At 41.1% G+C, this 24,136-nt stretch overlaps 3 protein-coding genes across 3 annotated transcripts; all 3 read left to right on the top strand.

Annotated features, from left to right (window-relative positions):
* The first annotated feature begins 639 nt into the window (after positions 1-639).
* LOC114468150 (uncharacterized) lies at positions 640-6,691 on the top strand. Its single transcript, XM_028454862.1, has 6 exons — positions 640-729; positions 1,758-2,159; positions 4,623-4,783; positions 4,937-5,004; positions 5,200-6,614; positions 6,668-6,691. Exons 1-6 carry the CDS (start codon positions 640-642, stop codon positions 6,689-6,691), a joined length of 2,160 nt encoding a protein of 719 aa, XP_028310663.1.
* LOC114468750 (asparagine--tRNA ligase-like) lies at positions 6,614-8,519 on the top strand. The gene has a single exon (XM_028455807.1). It carries the CDS (start codon positions 6,726-6,728, stop codon positions 8,517-8,519), a length of 1,794 nt encoding a protein of 597 aa, XP_028311608.1. The 5' UTR covers positions 6,614-6,725.
* Positions 8,520-10,375: 1,856 nt separating this feature from the next.
* mief1 (mitochondrial elongation factor 1) lies at positions 10,376-23,804 on the top strand. The gene is made up of 5 exons (XM_028455603.1): positions 10,376-10,473; positions 15,304-15,785; positions 15,868-16,048; positions 20,234-20,505; positions 21,245-23,804. Exons 2-5 carry the CDS (start codon positions 15,639-15,641, stop codon positions 22,106-22,108), a joined length of 1,464 nt encoding a protein of 487 aa, XP_028311404.1. The 5' UTR covers positions 10,376-10,473; positions 15,304-15,638; the 3' UTR covers positions 22,109-23,804.
* The last annotated feature ends 332 nt before the right edge of the window (positions 23,805-24,136 follow it).

Here is a 24,136-nt window from a genome sequence, read left to right as displayed (position 1 = left end):
TTCCTGACATTTTGATGATTTTTCATTTTATCACAGCTTAAAAAAGAGGTTCTATCATCCTGAACCTAGCACATGATATATCATAAAAGGTTCGGATGTCCAGTCTATATAGCCCATGTATAGACGAGTATGGTAGCTCAAAGGAGTAGAAAAATTACAGAAAAAAATACCAAAGATCTACAGTGTACAACACTAAATAGGGTAGTTTTCAAGAGGATATGTAACTTCATTGGTTTTTCTCTCAACGTCGACTTTTGTCGTTACAGGATGAGTCTTCTAAGCTACCCAATTCCAGACCTAGATGTTACCTTGAATGAAGTGAGTCGTGTTCTTCAGCTCACGTTGAGCCCCGACATTTACCCAGAGTTTAAAACCACACTGGAACAACAGAGAGGGGTTCTGGAAGAGGTGCATCAAGCATTAGCAAGCACTGCTGCAGGCCAGGAAAACTGGGTGACTAAGCAGTTCAAAAGAAGCCTGCTTGCATGTGGGGATCCTCTCCCCACATCCACGGCTCTCCCAGTCGTGCTTCTCCCATCCAAAGCCAAGACATGCACCCAATTGGGGAGGGCGGCCAGCCTGCTGTGGGCAGCAGCCAAGCTCTGCAGTGAGCCTCTCCTACTGGAAGGAGACGTTCCAATGGAGCACACACAACAGTCTGAAGTCTTTGGCGCCTGCCGAGTTCCTGGAAAGAATCATGATGAAATTAAGGTGATGATTGATGAGAGGGTATCAGAAAATGTAATATCACACCTGGTAAATCATTGGAATTGTCTTTAGTTTGAATGAATACACATTTAATCAAGGGCGACCGTAACTCAGTGGTGGAGTGGATGCCGTTCAGTAACCGAAAGGTTGGGGGTTTGAATCCCGCTCTATCAAAGCCATTGTTGTGTCTGTCCTTGGGCATGGCATTTTACCCACATTGCCTTGTATGAATGGGTATGAATGTGCATGAATGTTAATGGTGGTCAGAGGGGCCATAGGCGAGAAATGGCAGCAACGCTTCTGTCAGTACGCCCCAGGGCAGCTGTGGCTACATTGTAGCTCACTACCACCAGTGTGACTGATGTGAATGAATGATGGTTTCTGTACGTGCTTTGAGTATCCTTGGAAAAAAAAGCGTTATATAAATCTAAGCCATTATTTTTACCCCCCGCCACAAAGTGTGGAAGGGGGATATAGGTTTGAGCTCCGTCCGTCCATCCGTCCGAATTAAAGGGGACAGCTTTTCTGAGAAACTGTTTAAGATAGGATAACCAAATTCGGTGTGTGGCTTCAGGGTATCAATAAATTGATGGAGTTTGAAAATGAGAAGCGCGCAATTATTTTTCCAGAAGTTATTGCCCTTGTTCCGTTTTTTTTTTACTCTCTTCAAGGTATCTTCAAAGGAGACAGCTTTTCTGAGAAACCGTTTAAGATAGGGTAACCACATTCTGTGTGTGGCTTCAGGGTATCAATACCATGATGGAGTTTGAAAATGAGCGTGCAATTATTGTGTCTGGAGTTGCCTTTGTTCCATTTTTTGGACTGTGTTTGAGGTATCTTCAAAAGGGACAGCTTTTCTTAGAAACCGTTTAAGACAGTTTGTAATTTTAAATTCTGATGTGATAATATTTTCTTATGTATACATCTAAGTTCTGAGATTTAGGACATTTAGGAAAAGGTTGTGAGTTATAATGACCAATCTAGCGGGGGATGTTGATGACTATGTCTTCTTGTTATTATTATTAATAACCTAATGTTATTATTTCCAGGTCTACCCAGATAGCCTCCATGCCATTATCACCTGCACTCAAGGAGTGTTCCCTATTGATATACTGTGGCATCCCAACACTGGAGGACCAGCCTCTCCACGGTCATTCCTCGACATCTATGACCAGCTGGCCCTGGTGATGGATCAGCCAAGCGCAGGGAAGGAGACTGACCCGTCTGCAATTTGCAGCCTCTCTGCTTTGGAGCGCAAAACCTGGGCCACCATCAGGGAGGAGATCTTGGAGCAAGGAGGAGCAGCTGTAACATCAATGAAAGTAATGGAGAGCGCTGTCCTCACGGTCTGTCTGGAAGATTGTAATGCCCCGTCAGAGCTCGCTGAGATTCTCAATGCAGTGAGACTGGGAGGAGGAGGACAAGGTCCACACCTGAGATACTATGACAAGGTACTGAACAGACTTTAAATAAATACTTTGGCGGGAAGTCCTAACAGATGTCTATAATAAATATTGCATTATGAAAGAGATTGACCTGAAAATATCACAAAGAATAAAATAATGATAAAGAGTTTTAGTCAAGAAATTAGTTTTTAGAAAAAATATTTTTTAAAACACAAAGACTGAATTCTGCAGTTAATGAATTTATGACTTCAGTATAATACTAACAGAATAGTTTCAAGTGTATTTTTGTCTAGCCTAATAAGTAGCTTACTTCACAATAAACCCAAAACCTGGCTCACAGCAAGAAGGTCCTGAGTTCAAGCCCTGGGGTGGACACTTGAGTCATTTCTGTGTGGAGTTTGCTTGTTCTCCCTGTGCTGCGCGGGTTTCCCTAAGCCGGGTACTCTGGCTTTATCCCACAATCCAAAAACATGACTGTTAGGTTGGTTTGAGTCTTTAAATTACCCATAGGAGTGAATGGGATTGTGAGTGGTTGTTTGTCTATCTGTGTGTTGCAATGCCATGGACTTGTGCCCTGTCCAGGGTGCATCCCCACCTAGCACCCAGCGTGAGCCGGAGATAGGCACCGTTAGACCCCTACGACTAGTGTTGTGTTCAAGACTGCACTATCCGAGACCAAGACTTGCCCGAGACCAGAATGCACCGAGACCAAGACAAGACCAAGACTTTCGGGAGCCGAGACCGAGTCAAGACCAAGACCGAAACAAGCCGAGACCGAGACCGAGACCAAGAACATAAACATTATTTTTTTCAATTTAAAAAAATCTATAAATAAATAAAAATTATGACAAGGTTCAACATTTAAATAACATTCTCTCTTTAATTTTAGTTTATTTTAAATACATTTGACGGTCAAAAAAGGTGCCTGGAAAAAAATTAACTAAAATATTAAAAATACTACTGCTACTGATAAATTCACAATTATTCTACATATTTGAAAACAAGATTTTTATGTCAGCTGAATGTACAGCAAGTGTTTAAAATTATTTCTGCCAAGAAATAATGATTCTTGATTCTGATTCTTTCAGTTGTGCAGGTCAACAGGTCACAGATTTCACAAGATATTTTTTTAGTTTGAAAAAGCCTTTGATATAGTTTAATTTGGTTACTGTAATGTACCTAGGATATTCAATTAACACAGGTAACTGTAACTGTAAAAGTGAAATTTTCTGAAATAAAACTGCAAACAAGTTGTCATCAGTGTAAAAAACATAGAGCTACAGGTAGATGTGAAACTAAATAAAACAAACTCAAACCCTGGAAAAGTCATGTGACAAATCAATCAATTGTTCTTGTTGAGAATTATTATTATTCTGGATACAGTGGAAACAGAAACTATAAAAAATAATTATATTGTGAACCTGTTTATATTGTGGGGAACATATTATATACATAAATGTAATTGGAGTCTAAAGCCACAAAAAATCCACCACTTTAAAAAGATAATAGACTAATATAAGACCTCTTTACAGTTATTTGACTCATTCTGTGCTCGTGCAACTCTGCGGCGATGACGCGCTGGTGACGACATAAACCAAGATGGCGGCGGCCCAGACTACAGCCGACATTATGTAATAAAGCCTTAAAAGACATGGATATAATGAAAAGAGTGGATGGACAGAGGCATAAACATGCAGACTTTCACACGGACTAATTAAACACACACAGTCTTATTAAACACACACGGACCTCAGTACACACGGTAAACGAAACAGGCTTCACCGCTCGGCTGGCACTAGGACCCAGAAGCAGAGTAAGTGCGTCCCCTATCCAGCCTTCACAGGCTGTAATATCATCAGTTTATCATTTTACCAGTTGTTAGAGCTACTGTCTTTACCAGGGAGATAATATTTATTACTGGTGACTGTTTTCTGGAGTTTTACTGGGATTTTTACCGGTGATTAGTTCATTTCTCCCTTGCGCTCCGCGATCCAAACTGACACCATAGCCACACACGTATGAGTGTGTCACACACGTCACTCAGTCACATTAAGGAAGGTTCTGGTCATTATACGGGGTGGATTAAATAATGAATAAAGGATTGTTTTATCCCGTTCTTCTCCTTGTTATTATCACATTATAAAAAAGTTTAAAAATAGCAGGAATTAGTGCTGGTCTCGAACGGTCTTGACGGAAAATCCCGAGTCCGGGCAGCCCGAGTCCGAGACAAGACCGAGTCAAAATGCTTCAGAGTCCGAGACAAGACGAAAACCTTTAAAATTTGGTCTCGAGACCAAGACCGGTCTTGACCACCACAACACTACCTACGACCTTGAAATAGAACAAAGTGGGTCTGAAAATGGATGAATGGATAACAGTAGATAGTATTTCGGAAAGACTGTTATATTGTCCTTTCTAAAGTACAATAAAAACCTATTCAATCTAGAGTATGGCTGTTTTTTTACACTAATATTTGATTTATTCACGTATGTCTATGTGTCTTGACAGGTCATGAACGTGGTGGTGTTTAAAGACGCTACTGCTGGGATGCTGTTTGAGCACAGTGCTGTGGATGGGATGGTGGCTGGGCTTGTCACAAAACGTGTGTACAATCTGTCAGAGACAGCTGAGTTGAACCCTGTTTGTAGTGATGCCAAAAAGCAGCCAGGGTGTGTAAACAATGGCAATTCTGTTTGTCCAATCCCTTTGTCATTCCCCTTTCAAGAGGTACATGTCCCACACCAAGCACCACACCTAAAAGAAACACACCCAGTCCTCACCTTTGACATGCCCTCCTATCCTGATGTGTTTTCCACTCTCAGAGGGCAGAGGGGTCTGTATGATGCTTGGATTAACTTCTCCTTGCAGCTCTCTCTGAGACAGACTCTTGGTGAGTCTGCCGCCACTCACATACTAGTCACACCTACCCACATGCGTCACTTCAACCACGGTCGTTGTGATCCTACTTATTCACTCACTATGCATTCTCGCAAGTTACTCAGCACCTTGAGATCGTGCATTCGTCCTGATAATACCATCCAGTACACTGCTGACCATCTTTCGGCATTCCATGTTGCATTTTTAGAGCACAAGAAACTCATTCGAAACACCAAAAGTGGCCAAGGAGTGGGTCCCCACCTTGCGGCCCTGCGTCGTTCTCTGCCCATTGATAATCCAGTGAAGAAGTTTCTTAACCCATTTGGATGTCCCTCAGTGTATCTGACTGGCACAGACATGATGGAGGGGGTGGAATGTGGGGTAGGGAATGTGTATGCTCAAGATCAACTGGCTGTATCCTACCTCGGGAAGAAGGATAAGGTTCGCATTGTTCTCAGTGCTAAAGGCAGTTTTGCTCTTACAATAGAGAAACTTCAAGAAAACCTTGAAAGTAATCTGAGGTCGGTGATGCTTCTAGCAGTCAGATATGCCATCGCCAACCAAATGGGAGCCCTAGAGTCATTACTTTACCAAGGTGAACCCGAGAAAACAAATGGAGAAAAAGTTAAATTGCAAAAGATCCCAGACAATGGAAACCACACTATTCACGCTGTCTTTGGCATGAACCCAGATTACAGTCTGATAATTCACGGTGGTGCTGGGGAGAACATAATGCTAAACACCCATGTGACCGGGGTCATTGAATTTGCTCTACAAACAGCCCTGACTTTAGGGTCAAAAGTCCTCCAGCAAGGTGGCACAAGTTTAGATGCAGTTCAGAGATCAGTTGAAGCTTTGGAGGACTGTTTCATTTTCAATGCGGGTAAAGGCTCTGTGTTAAACGAAAAAGGTAAAAATGAAATGGAGGCCACCATAATAGATGGTAGTGCCAGGAGATCAGGGTCTGTTGCTTGTGTGCAGCGTGTAAAGAACCCCATAAAAGCTGCCAGGTTGATCATGGAGAAGACCTCACATTCACTGATTGTTGGAGATGGGGCTGAAGAGTTCCTGCAAGGGTTAGAAGAAATGGAGAAGCCTGTCGTGCCTGAGTATTTCCTCACTGATATACGTCAGAAAGAGCTCATGGCAAAGCAGAGTGGTAGTAAAGCTGACAGTAATCATCCTCAAACAGTTGGCGCTGTGGCCCTAGATCACTGTAACATGTTAGCAGCAGCGTCCTCTACTGGTGGATTAGTTGGAAAGCTGAAGGGGCGAGTTGGGGATACAGCTGTTGTAGGGGCAGGAATATACGCTGATGACAAGCTAGCAATTACTTGTTCTGGGGATGGAGATGTTTTCCTGAGGAACACAGTTGCACAGAAAATAGCGAGTCTGTACTATCAAAAAGGCTACAGCCTGAGGAAAGCATGTAGAGAAGTGATGGATGAAAGTCTTACTGGGACTTGTGCTGGTATCATTGCTGTGGACTCCAAAGGGGAAGCTAGTATAGAATCAAATGCTGGAATGATGTTTGTAGCCTCAAATATTGGTGGCATTTCAAGAGTTGAGATCCTGAGGCCCCGTCAAGAGATCTCTAATGTGATCTGGGAAACAACAGATTTGGTAGCATACCTGAATCCCTACCCATGGATTGCTGGATCTACCATTTTGACCAGAAAAACACTTGGTGGGCCCAGTAGCATTTTTCACCTACCTACACCTGATTTTGTTGTCATGCTTCAGGCAGCAAGGGCTGTATCAAAGTTGCTCTGTGAGCGACTTGGTGTGAAGCAGTGTGCTCTGGTGTTTAACCCAAGCCCTGACCAACCAGCTCAAATCCGACTGCTCCCACTTCACGGACTTGAACCAAAGTGGCAACCTCATCTTGCTGCCGAAGAAGAGTTTCATTCTTACAATCCAGGCTACTGCACCTCAAAGAATGGCCCGCAGTGGGATGATGAGGCACTAACATGGGTTCAAGCCAAGATTAGAAATGCACTGCCAACTCCAAATGCACCATTTTGTTTTGACTTCTTTGGGGACTGCAGTGATAAGAATCTGTTCAGTTGTATTGTACGTGGTGAGCAGCCACAGTGGAGAGTGTGGGAAGACAGTGAGTATGTGGCATTCCTGACTCCATACCCAAACACTCCTGGACTTACTGTTGTAGTCCCTCGCAAACCACTCACCAGTGACATCTTCAAACTCAATGAACTTGACTATGAAGCACTCATTTTAGCCACGTACAAAGTTGCTCGACTCCTAAAAGAGGGAATGAAAGCTGCAGATGTTGCTCTGATCTTTGAGGGATTTGAGATTGACTATGCTCATGCTAAACTCATCCCATTGATTCCTTCTAAAGATGGTGCTAAAGCAACTGAGCTGCCATTAGAGAGTGTTCAGTCCTACCCTGGTTATGTGTCATCATTGGATGGCCCAGCTGCTGATCCTGAGGCCCTTAAGAGCATCCACTCCACCATCACCCACTGCAGCCCTCCACAATCATGGAGGGAGCCTCATTCTCACTCCAAACAGGCCATCACAAGCCAGTGGTACCGCAACCTTTTCCAGATTCAAAACACTCTTTTCCACAGCACTGTGGAATATTTCCACAAAAGCTGCCAGTATTCTTACGCTCTGACACCTCTCACCACAGACACCATCTCATCACCAATGGGCCTGGGCTCTGATTCAGAGCCTGTTTCTGTTAGCCTGTTGGGACAAGATGCGTACCTTGCTGACTCCATGCAATTTGTGCTTGAGTACTTTCTGCGCTTTCAGGAGAGACTCCCTGGGACCTATTACATATCTCCAAGCTTTAGAGGAGAAGATCCTGATGCCACACATTTGAATCAATTTTACCATGTAGAGTGTGAGTTGTTGGGCAACATGGACAGAGCAATTTCTGTAGCAGAGGGATATTTGGCTCATCTCACAAAGTCAATGTTAAAGGAGCACTCAGGCATGATTCTAAACACTGCCAGAACCCTCACACATGTCACATCTCTGCTGAGCAAGCTTGATGGAAAAAGCCATCTACCAAGAGTAAGTCTGGACCAGGCTATTCCCATGATGCCCTCAGCTGACTGCCTGGAATGGGTACAAGTTGGACAGCCTCATTTTGGCAGAAAGCTAACTCGAAAAGGCGAGAGAATTTTGATAGAAAGGTACGGTGGTGCGGTTTGGCTAACAGACATGGATCATCTAGGAGTTCCTTTCTACCAAGCCTATGTAGAGGGCACGGAGCAGCGCAAAGCCAAAGCTGCTGATCTTCTCCTGGGATTGGGAGAGACGTTTGGTCTTGGTGAACGTCATTCTACCCCTGAAAAGGTACAAGAGGCTCTCAGCCACCATTGTGTTCCTGAGCAGTCCTACAAATGGTATATTGCTATGCGCCATGCAAAATCCCTCCTTACCAGTGGATGGGGAATGGGGACAGAGCGATACTTGTGCTGGCTGCTTCAGCACAATGATGTCAGAGACATACAGATCATACCAAGGATGAAAGGAATGAAACACATGCCATGAGCAAAGCTATGTCTGACTGGACATTATCCCATTGCAGACCATTAGAGCTATGTGTAGATGGTGGATTGTGTTTGAATATAATGTTGGTGTTCTACTATATAATCTTAGTTTTTAGTTCCTATTTTTAGGTTTAGGGCTTTGTTCCTAGTGGTTAGGTTAACACTATTATATGGTATATGCTTTAGTGAATAAGTAGGTTTTGAGTTTAGCCTTACAGGTAGAGAGAGTAGCAGCCTCCCCTACTAAGACTGGGAATTCTCTATATTTCTGATGGGATACATGATCAACACAATCCTACAAGCGTTACTGAAAACAACCTATTGAAACGCTCAATTTTGAAACATAATATTATGAGTTCATTTTTTTTGGAAGTGAAGTATTTGAACTTTTCTGTGTTAAACTAAATGTTTTCCCCATGTTTTTTATCCATCCATCCTGAAAGCCAGCTCTTGTTTGGTTTAGTGTTTAAGCCTGTGCTTAAGCCTCTCAGCTACATGAGGCGTATAGCAGTAAACACTCAAAAATAAACAGACTTAAGTCCACCACAAAATAGAAACAGGCTCTTTTTTCCACTCATAATTTATTTTGTCCTTGTATCACCATTGATTCTTTGAATTTGTATTGATCGTTCCGTGGAAATGGTTAACAACATTTTTCATTTTTAATCCTGTCGGGTTAATTATAAGTATTATGTATCATAGGTGTTTGTATGTTGATGAACCTGTTGCTCGGAAGTTTAGGGTTTGATATACGACAGCACTGCATGAGTCTGATGTCTGTGTTGACTCAATAAATGCTTTTGATAAAACCAAAATAAGTGTTGTTTTCTGTTATTCGGTTGTTTTAAGATTTGGGTACGTTTTACTATCCCTGTTGTGTTCTCCAGTTAGCACAAAAATTCAAAGTGGCAAATTACTTTACATCCACAAGCCTTCTTCTTTAGGATTATGGCCACCACCTGATAATAAATTAGTGTGATTTACTTGGTAAAGTACAAGTGACATGCACCCTGTGTAATATATTAATTCAAAACCAATGACACAACTCTGACTTTTTTTTAATGACATTCTCGTATACCAACGTATTTTAATCATAAAGACACACTGTTTGCCATTCTGTCGCTGTCAGGCTTAACATGCTTATAACCTCATAAAAACACCCAAAGAAATTGTAAAGTTGCGCATGCAAAAATAAACAGTAACATTTAGCAACAAACCCCATTTTAAACACTTGTGTAATAAGTTTTTTTTAAATATTACAATTCATCAGATTTACAGCAATACTGAAATTTGTGATTTTTTTTCTTGGAAAAATATAATGTCAATATTGAATTTAAATGTTAAATCTAAATGTTAAATGTAAATGTCTACATTTTTAGCTAATAAGCAAATTCACCAGAATGAGCTTATATTTTGGTACCTTTGGTGAATTTGCATATAAGCTAAATATTTAGTTTCAGCTGTGATTTAGATTTAACATTTAGATTTTAAAGTTATATTTAGATTTAATATTTAACTTTTAGATTTCACAAGAAAAGAAATGTCACAAATTTTACTAATATTGCTGTAAAAAAAAGAAATCACACATTTTTTAAACTTGGTTTGTTGCTAAATGTTGCCAACAGTTTGTTTATTTTTGCATGCGCAACTTTGCAATCGGCGCCCCACATAATGCCCCATCCCCTTCCTCTAATATCCAAATTTGTAATTTACCCCCAAAAAATATGAACAGAGCAACAACCACAAAAACAAATTATGTTTAATTAAACTATAGAAATATATATGGTATATATCATGTGTGTACTGTATGGCTGTGAGATCAACAGTAAAAGTTAAACGTACAATTGTGACCCGGATGTAGTTAATCCACGTGCCTTTACTGCTTCCGGGTGTCGCTACAGTGTCTGACCCCGGCTCATCCTTTTACATCTTTGCTCCTTTTCTTTGAAACAAAGGTGAGTTTGTGTTCATACTCTGTCTGTGATTGTGGTTTTGGTTCATATGTGTCCTTTGCTGATGTTAAATGATAGTTTCTGACCCTTGGAGTGCATTTAAAGTAAGGTCAACGTGATGTTAGCCTAGTAGCAGCTAACGAGTCTGTGACTTTCTGTTCAGCCATTTTCTACATATTAACCAACCTTGTTTGTTACAGCCACTGATTTCCAGCGTTAACCTTTACCACCGACCTTTGGGTGATTAACTTTTTGGTTAATGTACATCTAAACTCTATAAGTTATACGCAGCTCCTCAAAATATCGGGTGAATTATCAGCTCGTTCTTGGATGTTAAATCTGCTATACTCTACATATATTTGATTATTGTACAGTATATCCTTAAATTCTGAGCCTGATAGCAATGGCATAAATGTGTAGCACTGTGTCCTGTGAAGTGTTAATGTATCCCTGTGTTAATTTAATAACCCCATTTGTTAGCATGTACGGCCTGAGGTTACATTTATTTAATCCACATTATATTATTTAGGTTTGTTCTAGATTTTTATTGATTAGATATAATTTTTCCAATCAACTGTGATGTAAAGAATTCAGTATCAGTAAATGTTATGAATTTGTGCTGAAGTTTGGGCAACAAAGAATGCAGATTATGTATAAAATTCAACATCCAAATTTTTACTTATGATTTAAACTTAATGGGCCTGAACCTATCTCTACATCAAGAGTCAAGTAATGAGAACTAAATGGATTACTGAAAGAACACATCCACAGTTGTATGTTCCATTATCCATACCTGTGGAAAAACCAAGGGTAGTGCTGAATAATCACAGACACACACATACAGTTAACTGTAGAAAATTATAGTTGCAGATAATAGATTTCACCATGAATGATATGTTTTTGATATATTATTTGAAGTGTCTATAGTTCTGGACCCAAACCTCAGATAAACTTTTTCCACATAAGCGTAATGTGCTTGTGTTACCACCATGTTAGGATACCGAGTGGTCTCAGGCGCTAGACTCAAGTGTTTTTCCTTCTGCTGCTGTGGGTTCGAATCTCACTTCTGACTAGGGATGGGAATTAATTTAGCAATTCCGATTCCATTATCAATAATGCCTATCGATTCTCATTGGGTGAGGGAATTAAATAATACAAATGGATTTGTTTGCTTTAACTCTTTATTATCTTATCTTTGTCTCTTTAATTTCCTGCAGGGATATCAGCTCTCTTTTAATCCACCAGTTTTCACTGGATAATAATATACAAAAGCACTATATAAAATTCATGAATTGTTATTATTATTACAACATATGATATAGGGATGTAACGATTAATCGTGAGGCAGTTAAAAATAGATTCATAGGTATCACGGTTCATATCGATACTCTGAAAATTGAATTGCAGTACTTTTTTTAAACAGCTATCTATTTATCCTTCTCTTGTAGGTGGTGGGTGGAATCTCCTACTCCTCTTTCTGGCCGCCTTCTACTCTTAAACATATTTATAAATTATTCCATACCCCTTTAGCACCGAAATAATATCTAATATTACGTGAATATCTGTAAAAGTCACATTTTTCTATTAGCTCTGTCTGCTAGCATAGCATCTCTTCTTCACTGCTAGAATAGCTGCATGCCAACGACCACTGGGTTACCAGCGCCCACTGCTGGTCCAAACAAATATCTGATGTAAATACAGTGCAGACTGTTTTTTTTTTAAGTCCAATTGTTAAGGCACAAAATACATTTTCAGTTGCACTTTAAAAAGAAAAAAAACTATTATGCAGTTTTGCATTGTTTACTATAGAACCAGAATTTAAATTAACAGGCGTCTTCTTCATTTGTATTATTCTTTTATTTCATTCAAGATTTATTTTTAGTTAAATTGCATTGTTTTGAATAGTTTATCAAGGGATTCTTTTGACAATGAAAAATAAAAGGAAAATAGTACAGTATTTTCTAGTTTTTTCCTGAAAAAAAATAAAGGAATATTTTTCAGTGAGGGCCAATGTGAGCAAACGGCTTTAGGAAAAACAGTATTTATCTAAAAAAAATAAATGGTTTTGATGAAGAACAGTAACTGTCCTGACTAGGGTTGGGTATTGGTTGGGTTTTATCCCATACCGGTGCCTACTCATTATTTTTTAAACGGTTCCGGTGCTTAATTCGGTACTTTAAAAAAAAAGGAAAAATACAATACCCTTTTATTTTCAGGCCCAAATTGAACAGAATATTACCTTTAATAATATATATACAAGCAACATATGGAAATAATAAATAAACAAAAACATTTAAATAATATTGTATTACACTATATAATACTGGAGAAGAATATTGTTATAAATTTGTCAATAATCATTAATAGCCTTTGTAAAAAAACAAAACAAAAAACCAACTCTTTCAGCCACTGGTTGCAGTAAACCTCTGAGCTAGTCAATCTGTTGCATTCCTTTGTAAATGCAAAACTGTGCCTTTTAAATCTGGTGTTAAAGCTTAAGTTCAACCTTTTTGTTTACAAACACGACTTGTTATGAACTTAATATTAAACAGAAAGTCAGCGGACACTGAGTTGACTGGGCTCTAAACTAACTTTTCCAGCTCAGAATTTGGTTGCACCCTTTTTTTTAATGGTGTACAGCATAGCCATGCTTTCTGATGAATAGTTGACTTAACTGGCATACTGTATGAAGGAAGATTGACAATGATGAGATATTTGCAAAATGTTTTCAGGTTTTAGTGTCAATATTAAGGTTTTCTGCAACAAGCAGTGGCTGAAATAACAGGTCATTTATTTTATATAATTTTAAAAGAAGACGTAACAATTTTTTTTCTTCTTTCTTCCGCTGGTCAAGGAACCATTTAACCTCATCTCACCTGGATTAAAGTCCTCCTGGAGCTGAAAAAATACCGTCTCAATGAAGACAATACAGTGAATTAAATTCTATAAAGTTATATAGAATAATGTTTGATTTGATTTATATTGATCATGTAAATGGAACTTAAAAACAGTTTAAGATAAAATAAAATAAATTGATATCAAGAAATAAAACATAAAAAATAAAATATCTTGCATCTTCAAATTCTTACACTCAGTTTACATGAACACAATGTTATATAAAGAAGATTTTTTTATTTAATGTATTTGAAAGGCTACAAAAAGTAACATGGTTATGTTAGGGCTAAAATAAAACTGACGGAACTATAGTTACAAGGTGACGGGGACGGGTCTGGCAGTGACGGAACTACTGGCGTTTGGCTTACTGAGCATGCAGACGCATGCGCACAGGAAGTGCCGGAACTATAGTCAGGTTTGTCTGAGGTCAGGGTCCGGACCAATAGCAACAGCCTATATTATTTGTTATTAGTTTTAAACTAAAAGCTAAACATTTCTGAGTTTTGTTGTAGGTCAAATCAATCTAAGGGGTTCCCTTTTTCAAATAGCTGATTATAGAAATTCTTAAATACTGAATAGTTGTCATCACTGTAGTAGCCAAGTCCAGTACTTGGTTACTTTGATGGGCAATAAAGCACTGAGTGGTGCTCATCATGTACACCTTTCACTGTCAGTTGAGGTAATTGACGTACGACTTCGTGATGTTTTTTTTTTCGTCTGCAAAAATATATTTGTGAATGAAATATTTAGTCAATCAAATGAACATTGATCCTCACAGGATCCTCTGTAAAAAAAAGAACTATTTCAATAGATTTTTTTTTTTAAAGCTATTGGGAGCCATTGCAAAAGAGTCAAAGGGCCACATTAGGCCCCAGAACCGCAAGTTGCAGACCACTGCTCTGGGAGAACCACTGCTGTAAATCTGGCCTGGCATCATAGTCCATCAGTTCTGGTCTCTCCATGCTGGTTCTGATGAGCGTGTACCCTCTATCACTGTGTATTTTTTTTTTTCTGCTGCTCTCAATGTGAGCGCGCTGTCACTGAAGGGCTCGTTATGCCTAGCTCCATTCATAGTGGGCCGTACGCCCGTAGGGACCACATTGGTGTTTATACTCTGCGCATTCACTGTTGCATTACCCGTGGCAAATTTTCATGAGCGGCACCATCTTCTCACCGCAGCGCCGCGGAGCGAGAAAGAAGTGCAATTTGTGGGAAGTGACGGAGCGCTCAGCCGCTCCGTCCAAAATAAGGTCATCCATACGGACTCGCACGGATGTGACCAGATAAAATTTTCACTCGCACACACTGAAAATATACTCTCATATGCGACCATTTTGGTCGCAGTCTCGAGCCCTGATTGAAGTATGAGAGAGAGAGCTCATATGATGTTGTCACACGTTGAATGGCAACAATGTTTGTTAGCTTGCCATTAGTTGGCATTAATTTTCTAGACTGACCCAAAGAGGAAAGGCTGCTATCATCATCTGTGATGATGTGCATCACACTGGCAGCGGGACTCACAATTTGACCTTGGGGGCCGACACTGGCTGCTGCTGTTGCTGATGTGTTTGGCTCCGGCTTACGTAAGTAATCAAACACGGTGCATTGTTTGGCTTTTAAGTAAACTCCGTGTGGTCTTTTATCCTCTCGCTATCAGTTATGAGCAACGGGTGTGCCGAATCTGGTGAGTAGCGGCACTGACTCTCTCACGATCAACAACCGGGGGGGGTGGCGGGGCACCGAAATGAGTGATTGTTTTTATTCGGTCTGGTTACTACCATTTATGTCAGAACTGGTGCCATATTGATACCGAGTTTCGGTACACAACTCTACTCCTGACAGTAGCTGCTAGCATTATAGCTATATATTCTGATGGTCTTTATGATAAGCATTCCCATCATGGTATTTTTCTGATAAACTTCCATATTTTGATCCCAGTTTTCAGGGTGCTCTCCTCTCTTCTCGTACCATCCCTGATGGGCAGCTGGTCGCGCAGGGGCGTGCTGGAGCTGTACAGGGCGCTGCTCCGTGCAGGACGTCACCTTCAGTACACCGACCGTAACTACTATCGGCGGGCTGTTGCCCGTGAGTTTCGCCGCTGCCAGGCCCTGACGCTGCCCCAGGAAAAAGAGGACGCATTCCAGAGGGGCCAGTTCTTCCTCACCAGCAGACTCGGCGGGCTTATGTAGGAGGAAACGGGTCACCGCTGCATCTGGAGGGGGATCGAGTTCACTTGGTGGAGTATTTTCCTCTTATCAGTTGAGTTCAGAGTGATGGCAGGGGTGAACGGAGACCACAAAGGAAAGAAGGACGACAATGGGATTGGAACGGCCATTGATTTTATGCTTTCTAATGCCAAGCTGGTGCTGGGAGTGGGAGGAGCCGCCATGCTGGGTATCGCTACACTTGCTGTCAAACGAGTACGTATGAATACTTCCTTAAGTGGCATAAACACACTCTCTTAACATGTCATGTTTGTGTTTTGAATTTCTTTGAATATAGATGTATGACCGGGCCATCAGCGCCCCCACCAGTCCTACAAAGATGGAGCAGACTGGGAAGCGGAGCTGGGAGGAGCCTGTCTGGATGGGGTCGTCACCCAGGGTGTTGAACCACGACATGAAGACCACCGCTAGCAGGTCTATGCAGAATCTGCCCACGTCGTCACGTGCTTTTGAACCAGGTGAGCAAAGGAAACCACAGGTGAAGATGAAATATTTCCATTTGAAACGTCTTTGATATTCTGAGTGAGTTTGTGATCAGAAAGTGTTTTTGGTTTTCTGTGCTCACAGACGGCCCGTTCAGAGGATTGTGGCTCTTCCTTTACAGTGGGTGCTACGAGCTATACTGATTTAGTTTCACATAGTTTAGCTAAACGTCATCATACCCTGTAGGTTCCCCTAATATGTGGATTGTAGATGAAGTTCTTTGAATGTCATTTTTAGTTAATGTTGGTCATTTGAAGTAAAAGAGCCATGTTTGTTACGTTTGGCCCAAATATCAGCTGGCAGTAGCACAAAGCTAACATAATTACACATTGTAATATCTAAATATAGCCTTTCTGGATAAAACAAGCCCTAATCCTAGGACGGGGTGTCAAGCTTATATTACTTCAGGGGCCATGTACGGAGCAGTTTATCTTAAGTGGGCTGCAGATTATAGATGGGAAAATTAAAAATTTAATCAATGTGCTCTAGTTTGTGCTTCCACATATAAATAAATGATAAAATATGTATAGCGCTGATAACATTAAAGCAAAAGTGACTAATATCAGTCCCTGCAGGATCTTCACTTTCAATTTATTTTTTGATTTTGTGACCTATTTTATTTAATTTGAGGACATTTTGTGAAATAATTTTAATAAAATTGCAGGATTTTGGAAAAATTAAAAAAACATTTTTAACAATTTGAGATTGAAAATGACTGCCATCATGTGATATAAGCATGGGGAAATTGTGAGCCCTGCAAATATTGTGTAGTTTCATTGAATTTGTGAGATATCTTTAATCTTTAATTTGCGCAATAATTCCTTTTTTGTTTTTTGTTTTGGGCATAATTGGATGCTTTAAAGGGCCAGATTTGGCCCCCGGGCCTTGAGTTTGACACGTGTCCTACAGGGCTACAGTTCTGCGTGTTTTAGATGCTTCTTTGATTGGACTGGCCGAGGGCCTCATTTATCAAACATTTAGTAGAATCTACACTAAAAGTGAACGTACGTCAAGAATCTGAAAATGTGCTATGCCAAAATATTTCCGATTTATGAAACCGTGCGGACCTCACCTGAACACACTTTTCCCTCTATAAATTACAGCCCAACTAGAAGTTGGCGCAGGTGAATTCACCTCACATTCCACGGTCAACACGCCCACATTCTACCATAAATGTTGATGCAGAGGAGCTCATGAATGAATTTTGTATCAAAATAAGTTACTGACCAATTGGCATTTACGCTTGATCATGGCAGGAAATACAATGAAAAGGAATTTCAGAACAAGGAAGGAATGCATGTGTGTGATGAAGGCCAGAAAACAGAGGATTTATTTGGTGGTCACAGTAATATCATAAATAAATGAACAAGTTATTTGCAGCAGTCATCACTGCTGTAAAAGGTGACAGTGGACTTCAGAAGAAATCCCCCCCCACTCCCCCCCCTTACCATTTTAAATAGGGAATTGGCTACCGTGGACTCCTTCAGGTTCTTGGGATCCACAATCTCACAGGACCTGAAGTGGACCTCCCACATAGACTCAACCAGGAAAAAGGCACAGCAGAGGATGTACTTCCTGCGACAGCTGAGGAAGTTCAACCTGCCCCAGGAGCTGCTGATCATGTTCTACACCTCCATCATTCAGTCTGTTCTGTGCACCTCCATCACTGTCTGGTTTGGATCTTCAACCAAACTAGACAGACACAGACTACAAAGGATAGTCAGGACTGCAGAAAAGATCATTGGTGTTGATCTGCCCTCCATCCAAGACTTATACCTGTCCAGGGTCAGGAAACGGGCAGGTAGCATCACTGCAGACCCCTCCCACCCTGCACACAATCTGTTTAAACTCCTCCCCTCTGGCAGACGCTACAGATCACTGTACGCCAAAACTACCCGCCATAAAAACAGTTTCTTCCCCCAGGCTGTCACTCTGATCAACACTAAACAGTCAAAGAGTGTCAGTCCTGTTTCTGTGAAAAAACCCTGGAACCAAACATAACAACCTTGGATCAATCTGACACTGAGAATGTTCATGTACATACCTTTAATTTAAATGTTCTACTGCACTACTTATCAATGCTCTACTGCACTATTTTCCTTTTATTATTATTATATTTTATTATTATCTTTCTTTTCTATTATTTTCCTTCTTTTATCTTATTTTTTAATTTTTATTTTGTATCTATTTAATTATTTTTTATACTATTATTATTATTATTATTATTATTATTATTATTATTATTATCTTGTTATTTGCACATTCTAGCCTAACTACTGTTTTTATTTATACTTATGTTTATACTTATTATCATCTTTTCTAGCTGATTGTTTATTGTTGAAAAATTTTTGTTTTCACTATTGGAGAGAGCACAGTTGACCGAGTCAAATTCCTCGTGTGTACAACATACACTTGGCGAATAAAGATGATTCTGATTCTGATGTGATAGCCTGAGACGCACCGTCAGTGTTTCTGCTACAGGACAAACCTGATCCCACACTGTAGCACCTTCACAGTTGAAACTTATCATTTCGGGAAGTTTTAGGGTTGCAGGAAAGTGCGCACAAGCGCAGCTTACCCCCTCTATGCTGTGCAGTTTGGTGCAGCGTGTCAAACGGCTTTCCACTGCACTCTGTTACAGACACTGCTGTGTGTCAAGATTAATGGATTATGTGTTGATGCCACCGTGCACCAAGTTTGTCCGATTGTATTCACATTTTATGGTTCATGACATGTACTGGTTCATGCATTCATTTTCATTCGGAACCTTAAAATGAATATTTAAATCCGAGAGCTGATGTCTCACTATTTGCTATGATTATGTAGATCTATAACTCTTATAACACTTATCTGATATGTGAGCACATTAAATGTATGAGAGTAATCTGGCTTCAATTCAAGTGTACGTGCACCAGGTTCAGAGTAAGCACACCAGGGCGTACATTTTCACACTACGTTTATTTTTATAAAATACCAACCTTTGGTTGGGAAGTGGTGGATACCGCTTTTAAGCCCCGTTTATTGCGTAAGCAAGCTTAATAAATGAGGCCCCATGTTATTTAGAGCGCTATGATCAAGCCTGTGACAGCTTGGGTGTGTTGGAGCAGGACTGCTGCCCTTGAGGACCTTTTTCTGAAAACCAGTCCAAGTATTTAACTTACCGCACACTTTCTGATGGTCGGGGACCTTTGCTGTAGTAGACACTAATCAAACACCTGCTTAATTAATTGTAGCTGTTGTAAAGACTTCTAATTAAACACTTGAACTTACTCATCAGAATTTGCTGCTAAATGTGTAACTTAGATTGACAATATCAAAAAGAAGAGGGAAAAAAGCAAAACAAAGTTGTAAAGCACAGAACAGAATAGGCATTTAGAAGGTGTGTTTAATAAATCAGGGTTCTCGCCAGTGCTGTTGAGCGTAGGGGCCCCCTGTGGTGTGATGTCTGTTTTTTCTTCTTTTTAATCGGTACCGTCATAATAATTGTTGCACACTTGGACACAAAAAGCACTTCCAGGCGTGCACGGGTTGTTTAAACACTTTTTAATCTGTGTCCATAACAGTTCCAATATTACTGCGGGTCCCACATAATACGTCATTTATATTTGAAAAGTGCATCTTCGAATCGGTCTTTTTGAATCAACTGTTATTTCTTGTCTCTACAGTGTGTTAGTAATAATTAGTGGATAATCTATACCAAGCATGAGTAACTCTTTAACTCATTCATCATCACCTTCAGCTATTCAATAATTAACTTTAAGCTTTAAAGTAAGACTGGAACAAAGATTAAGAAACAACAAAAAACCTTTAGCTTTACTTAAAAAAAAAATTGTGGCCATCAGAGAATTGTAAATTTCAAAATGTTCGGGTGCCCCCTCACCCCCCACGACACTTGGGCCGGCATAACTAGTGATCCATCTACATTGTGAAAAATTCTTTGTGAGAACCCTGTAATTAAACATATTTAAATGTAAGAAATGATCCTATTGTTTCTAAGCAATCTTTAATAACCAAAAAAGATCCCTGCAATGAAACATTTTGTACAAATGGTACAGCCCTTAGTCTTCATTGATAGGACAACGTTAGATTTAGAATTGAACAATGACAGTCAGATGACTGGTCCATGAGTTGTTGATCTTTATTGTTGATCTTTTCCTCAGACTGTTTGCGTAGAGTTGTCGGCCGTTCTGCAGTCTCAGCGAGCAGTGCTACGCAGTCCGACATGCTTCGGGCCCGGATGCGTCTCTCTCTGCAGGAGCACCTGTGGGAGTTTTACCAAAACAACGTCAACATTCCTCCTGAGGAGCAGACGGTGGCCAGACGGGCAGCACTGGACATCTGTGCAGAGGTGCGAGTGTTTCTCCACGCTAAGCTGCCTGACATGCCCCTCAGAGAGATGTACCTGAGCGGTAGTCTGTACGATGACCTGCAGGTAGGAGTCACTGCACCAGCTCTGCTTTCACCTTCTGTTTCGGTCTTATGGTGCGTTTTCACTGGCGGTATCGGCTCTACTCAGCTCGACTCAACGCTTTTTTTTTTTTTTGCATGTTTCCATTGGGGGAAAATGTACCTCCTCCGTGGTATCTGATGCTGCTTTTATTAGTACCTCCTTTGTTGAGGTTCCAACAACAGCAGCCCTGGTCTGAAAATGTGACGTAGACTCAAAGCAGACGCTGATTGGTTCAGAGAATCATCACAATGTAGAACAGGGGTGGGCAAATCCAGTCTTTGAGTTTCGGATTCCTGAGACTTTTTGATGTGTCCCTGCTCCAGCACACCTGAATCAAATGAATGACTCGTTATCATGCTTCTGCAGAGCTTGATGACAACACATTGGTTTAAACCAGGTGTGTTGGAGCAGGGACACATCTAAAAGTCTCTGTAGTCCGGCCCTCAAGGACTGGAGTTGCCCACCAGTCATCGACTCACATACAGAGAGGAAGCATTTGGCCACCATTGATTTTTGTTGCCGATCTTGTGAGGATGGCATCAAAAAAGTGCAATCAGTGGAGTCTGGTAGTTTCACTTGTCAGGTTGGTGCTCAGTGGAAACGCTCCAGAAAAACAGTATTGGGTCCCGAAAGCGAGGAGTGCGGAGCCGTGTAGAGCCAATACCGCCAATGGAAACGTGCCAACAGAGGATTATAAATCTATTTATTTCCCATCTTCCAGGTGGTGAGGGCGGATCACGTCCAGCTAATGGTGCCTCTTATCTTAGAGAAGAATCTGTGGTCGTCCATCCCAGGAGAGGAAACCATCATGAACGTTCCAGGTTTTTGGCTCGTCCGCAGGGAGAACCTGGAGTATTTCCCTCGGAATAGCAGCTACTGGGACCGCTGCATGGTGGGAGGGTACCTCTCCCCAAAGTCAGTCCTTGAGGTCTTCGATAAGCTGGTTGCAGGTTCTATTAACTGGCCTGCCATAGGGAGTGTCCTGGACTACGTCATTCGTCCGGTGGTTCCTTCAGAAACACTCACCTTGGAGGTTCAATATGAGACTGACCGGAAGCTCTACGTGGACTTCCTACCTCTGCTGGTGATGGAGGATGGAACGTTGCTCATCGCTAAACCGCATCGCCTAGCAGCAGAGCGCCACGAAAACCTGTGGAGGCAAAGCTTTCGAGTGGCCGAGACAGCACGCCTGCGAGCTCTGGACCAGGAGGACGGAGGCTGTCGGAGCGCCTGCCTCAAGGTGGCCAAGACCATGTGCAAGCTGAACCCCGCCCTGCACCAGCTCAACAGCAGCCAGCTCACCAACATCATCCTGCTGCTGAGCGAGAAGGAAGGCGACTGGACCCAGGAGGCACTGGCCGACCGCTTCCTGCAGCTTCTGCGTGCACTGGTGGGCCACCTGGAGGCCGGGAGGCTGCCCTGCGCTCTCAGTCCTAAAGTCAACCTGTTCTGTGAGCTGACGGAGCAGGAAGTGGACCAGCTGGGATACACGCTCTACTGTGCTCTGTCAGATCCACAAGAGCTGCTTAGAACTGCACAACGACCTCATCCTGAAGAAGAACTACAACACCATGCACTGTTTTAAAGATTAGAACAGAAAACCATCTGCATGAAACAATCATCTCACACTCAACACACACACTGCTCTGATGAGGCTGGATAGAGTTGATCTCTCTCTGTGAATCCATCGTTAGTGGTTGTATTTCAGTTTGTTTTTAGCAGGACCCACATGTCACATGCCTTTTTTTTTTTTATTATTAAGGGCAAGAATGTAAACTGCCAACGTAAAGGGTAATAAACTGCCTGAAGGACTCAACATTGTTGAGTTGCAGATAAATCAAGTGTCTTCTTTTGTTCCTGCTTTATTTTCTGTTTCTATTCAGTGACTTCTCAGTGTGTGTTAGGATGTCCACTTTATTAAACGGGGATCAAGCACTAACCTGTATGCTAATCTGTCAGGGGGAGGGTCTGTGTGATGCTGAGCATGAGTTTTAAGTCTGCTGTCATGAAATATGGAGATTAAAGGATTTGTTCATGATCAAATCAATGAGCTGCACTCGTCGGGCTTTGTCCTGATTTATTAGTTTATTGTACGATGAGTTGTTTATCCTTTAATTGTTTACATCCTCCATCAAATAGTATTTGTTACAAACCAAATGTTCACCAGCTTTTGCTTTAATTTAAGGTCAGGGTTATATTTTCTTGGATTGTTGCCTTTGGAAACTTGGTTCAGTTGTGGTTTTGCACACATTAGTGGAAGCTCAGCCTATAGAGGTGTGTATTAGCCAGGTTTGGGGTCAATTACATTTTTCAGTTAAAATTACATTTTCAATTACGATTAGGGTGATCAGCTTTTTTTTCCATCTACAATGAAATTACAAATATTTTGTATCCTCAGAAAATCAATTACCTAAGTTTCAATTACAATTATACATACTGAGCCTGAAATAAGTAACCCAAACGTTAATCTTCCTAAATCAGCTGTAAAACACACTACATCCAATCCAACTTTATTTATAAAGCACTTTAAAAACTCAGGAAGAGGGGAACAAAGTGCTGTACACTATAAGACAAACAAGTCAATATTAAATCAATGCAATTTTAAAACCAAAGTAAAAATATGTTTTTAAAAGAGATTTTAAAATAGGCTGGAAGCCTCTAATATGAAGTGGCAGAGCGTTCCACAGCTTCAGACCCGGAACTGCTAAAGCTCGGTCATCTGTGAGCTTTTTCTGCTGTCTGGCACCCTTAGTAGTCGCTGGTCAGCTGATCTAAGTCCCCGAGCTGGGGCAGGGACATAGGGGTGAAGGTCAGCCAGGTATTTGGGTGCAAGGCCATGGAATGATTTAAAAACAAATGACCTGGCAGCCAGTGTAAAGTGCTCAGAACGGGAAATGTGCACAAATGTCCTTGTGCCAGTTAAAAGCCGTGCAGCAGTGTTCTGTACCATGTGGAGACGACGAATAGAGAATTTACTAATCCCAACATACAGTGAGTTACAGTAGTCCAGTATAGAGGGAATGACATGGATCACTGTCTCAAAATGTTGCTAAGTAAGCATTGGTTTGATTTTGGCCAGTTGCTGTAAATGAAAAAAGCTTGATTTGACAACAGCTCTGATCTGGATATCAAAAGTGAGGGTTTCATCGAGCTTAAAATCAAGGTTTGTGACACTTGTTTTCACATTCAGACCATGGAACTCAGCGATACAGTTAAAAGCAATGACTTCTGTTTTCCTTTGATTAAAATGTAGGGCTATCCAAGCCCTTATGTCCACCAAACAGTCTGTTAGGCTTTGTTTATTCTAACAGGGAGATGTATTTGCATGTCGGCCGCATAACAATGAAAATGTACGTTGTGTTTTCTAAATATGGAGATAGAGGGCAAATAGATGGGGCCCAAAACTGAACCCTGGGGGACCCCACATGTTAGAAGAGCAGTACACGACACACAGTTACCAAGGCCAACACAAAAGGTTCTGTTTGTCATATATGACCGGAACCACTAAAGAGCTAATCCTTTAACCCCTACCCAATGCTCTAAGCAAGACATCAGGATGTCAAAAGCTGCAGTTAAATCTAAAAGCACAAGAGCAAGACAATCACAAGAGTCA

Source organism: Gouania willdenowi, chromosome 8 (genome assembly GCF_900634775.1).
Source record: "Gouania willdenowi chromosome 8, fGouWil2.1, whole genome shotgun sequence".
In the NCBI taxonomy this organism is placed as follows: Eukaryota; Metazoa; Chordata; class Actinopteri; order Blenniiformes; family Gobiesocidae; genus Gouania; species Gouania willdenowi.
Note: the sequence above shows the minus strand (reverse complement) of the source record. Positions and strands in the feature narration are given on the sequence as shown.

Excerpts from the sequence above, each read along its gene's own strand:
- LOC114468150 (XM_028454862.1), top strand. The coding sequence starts at position 640 with ATGGAGCACACACAACAGTCTGAAGTCTTTGGCGCCTGCCGAGTTCCT. Across the intron at positions 2,160-4,622 it reads ACCTGAGATACTATGACAAG|GTCATGAACGTGGTGGTGTT; the intron begins GTACTGAACAGA and ends GTGTCTTGACAG. Across the intron at positions 4,784-4,936 it reads GATGCCAAAAAGCAGCCAGG|AGGGCAGAGGGGTCTGTATG; the intron begins GTGTGTAAACAA and ends TTCCACTCTCAG.
- LOC114468750 (XM_028455807.1), top strand. The coding sequence starts at position 6,726 with ATGCTTCAGGCAGCAAGGGCTGTATCAAAGTTGCTCTGTGAGCGACTT.
- mief1 (XM_028455603.1), top strand. The coding sequence starts at position 15,639 with ATGGCAGGGGTGAACGGAGACCACAAAGGAAAGAAGGACGACAATGGG. Across the intron at positions 16,049-20,233 it reads GTCACGTGCTTTTGAACCAG|ACTGTTTGCGTAGAGTTGTC; the intron begins GTGAGCAAAGGA and ends TCTTTTCCTCAG. Across the intron at positions 20,506-21,244 it reads GTCTGTACGATGACCTGCAG|GTGGTGAGGGCGGATCACGT; the intron begins GTAGGAGTCACT and ends CCCATCTTCCAG.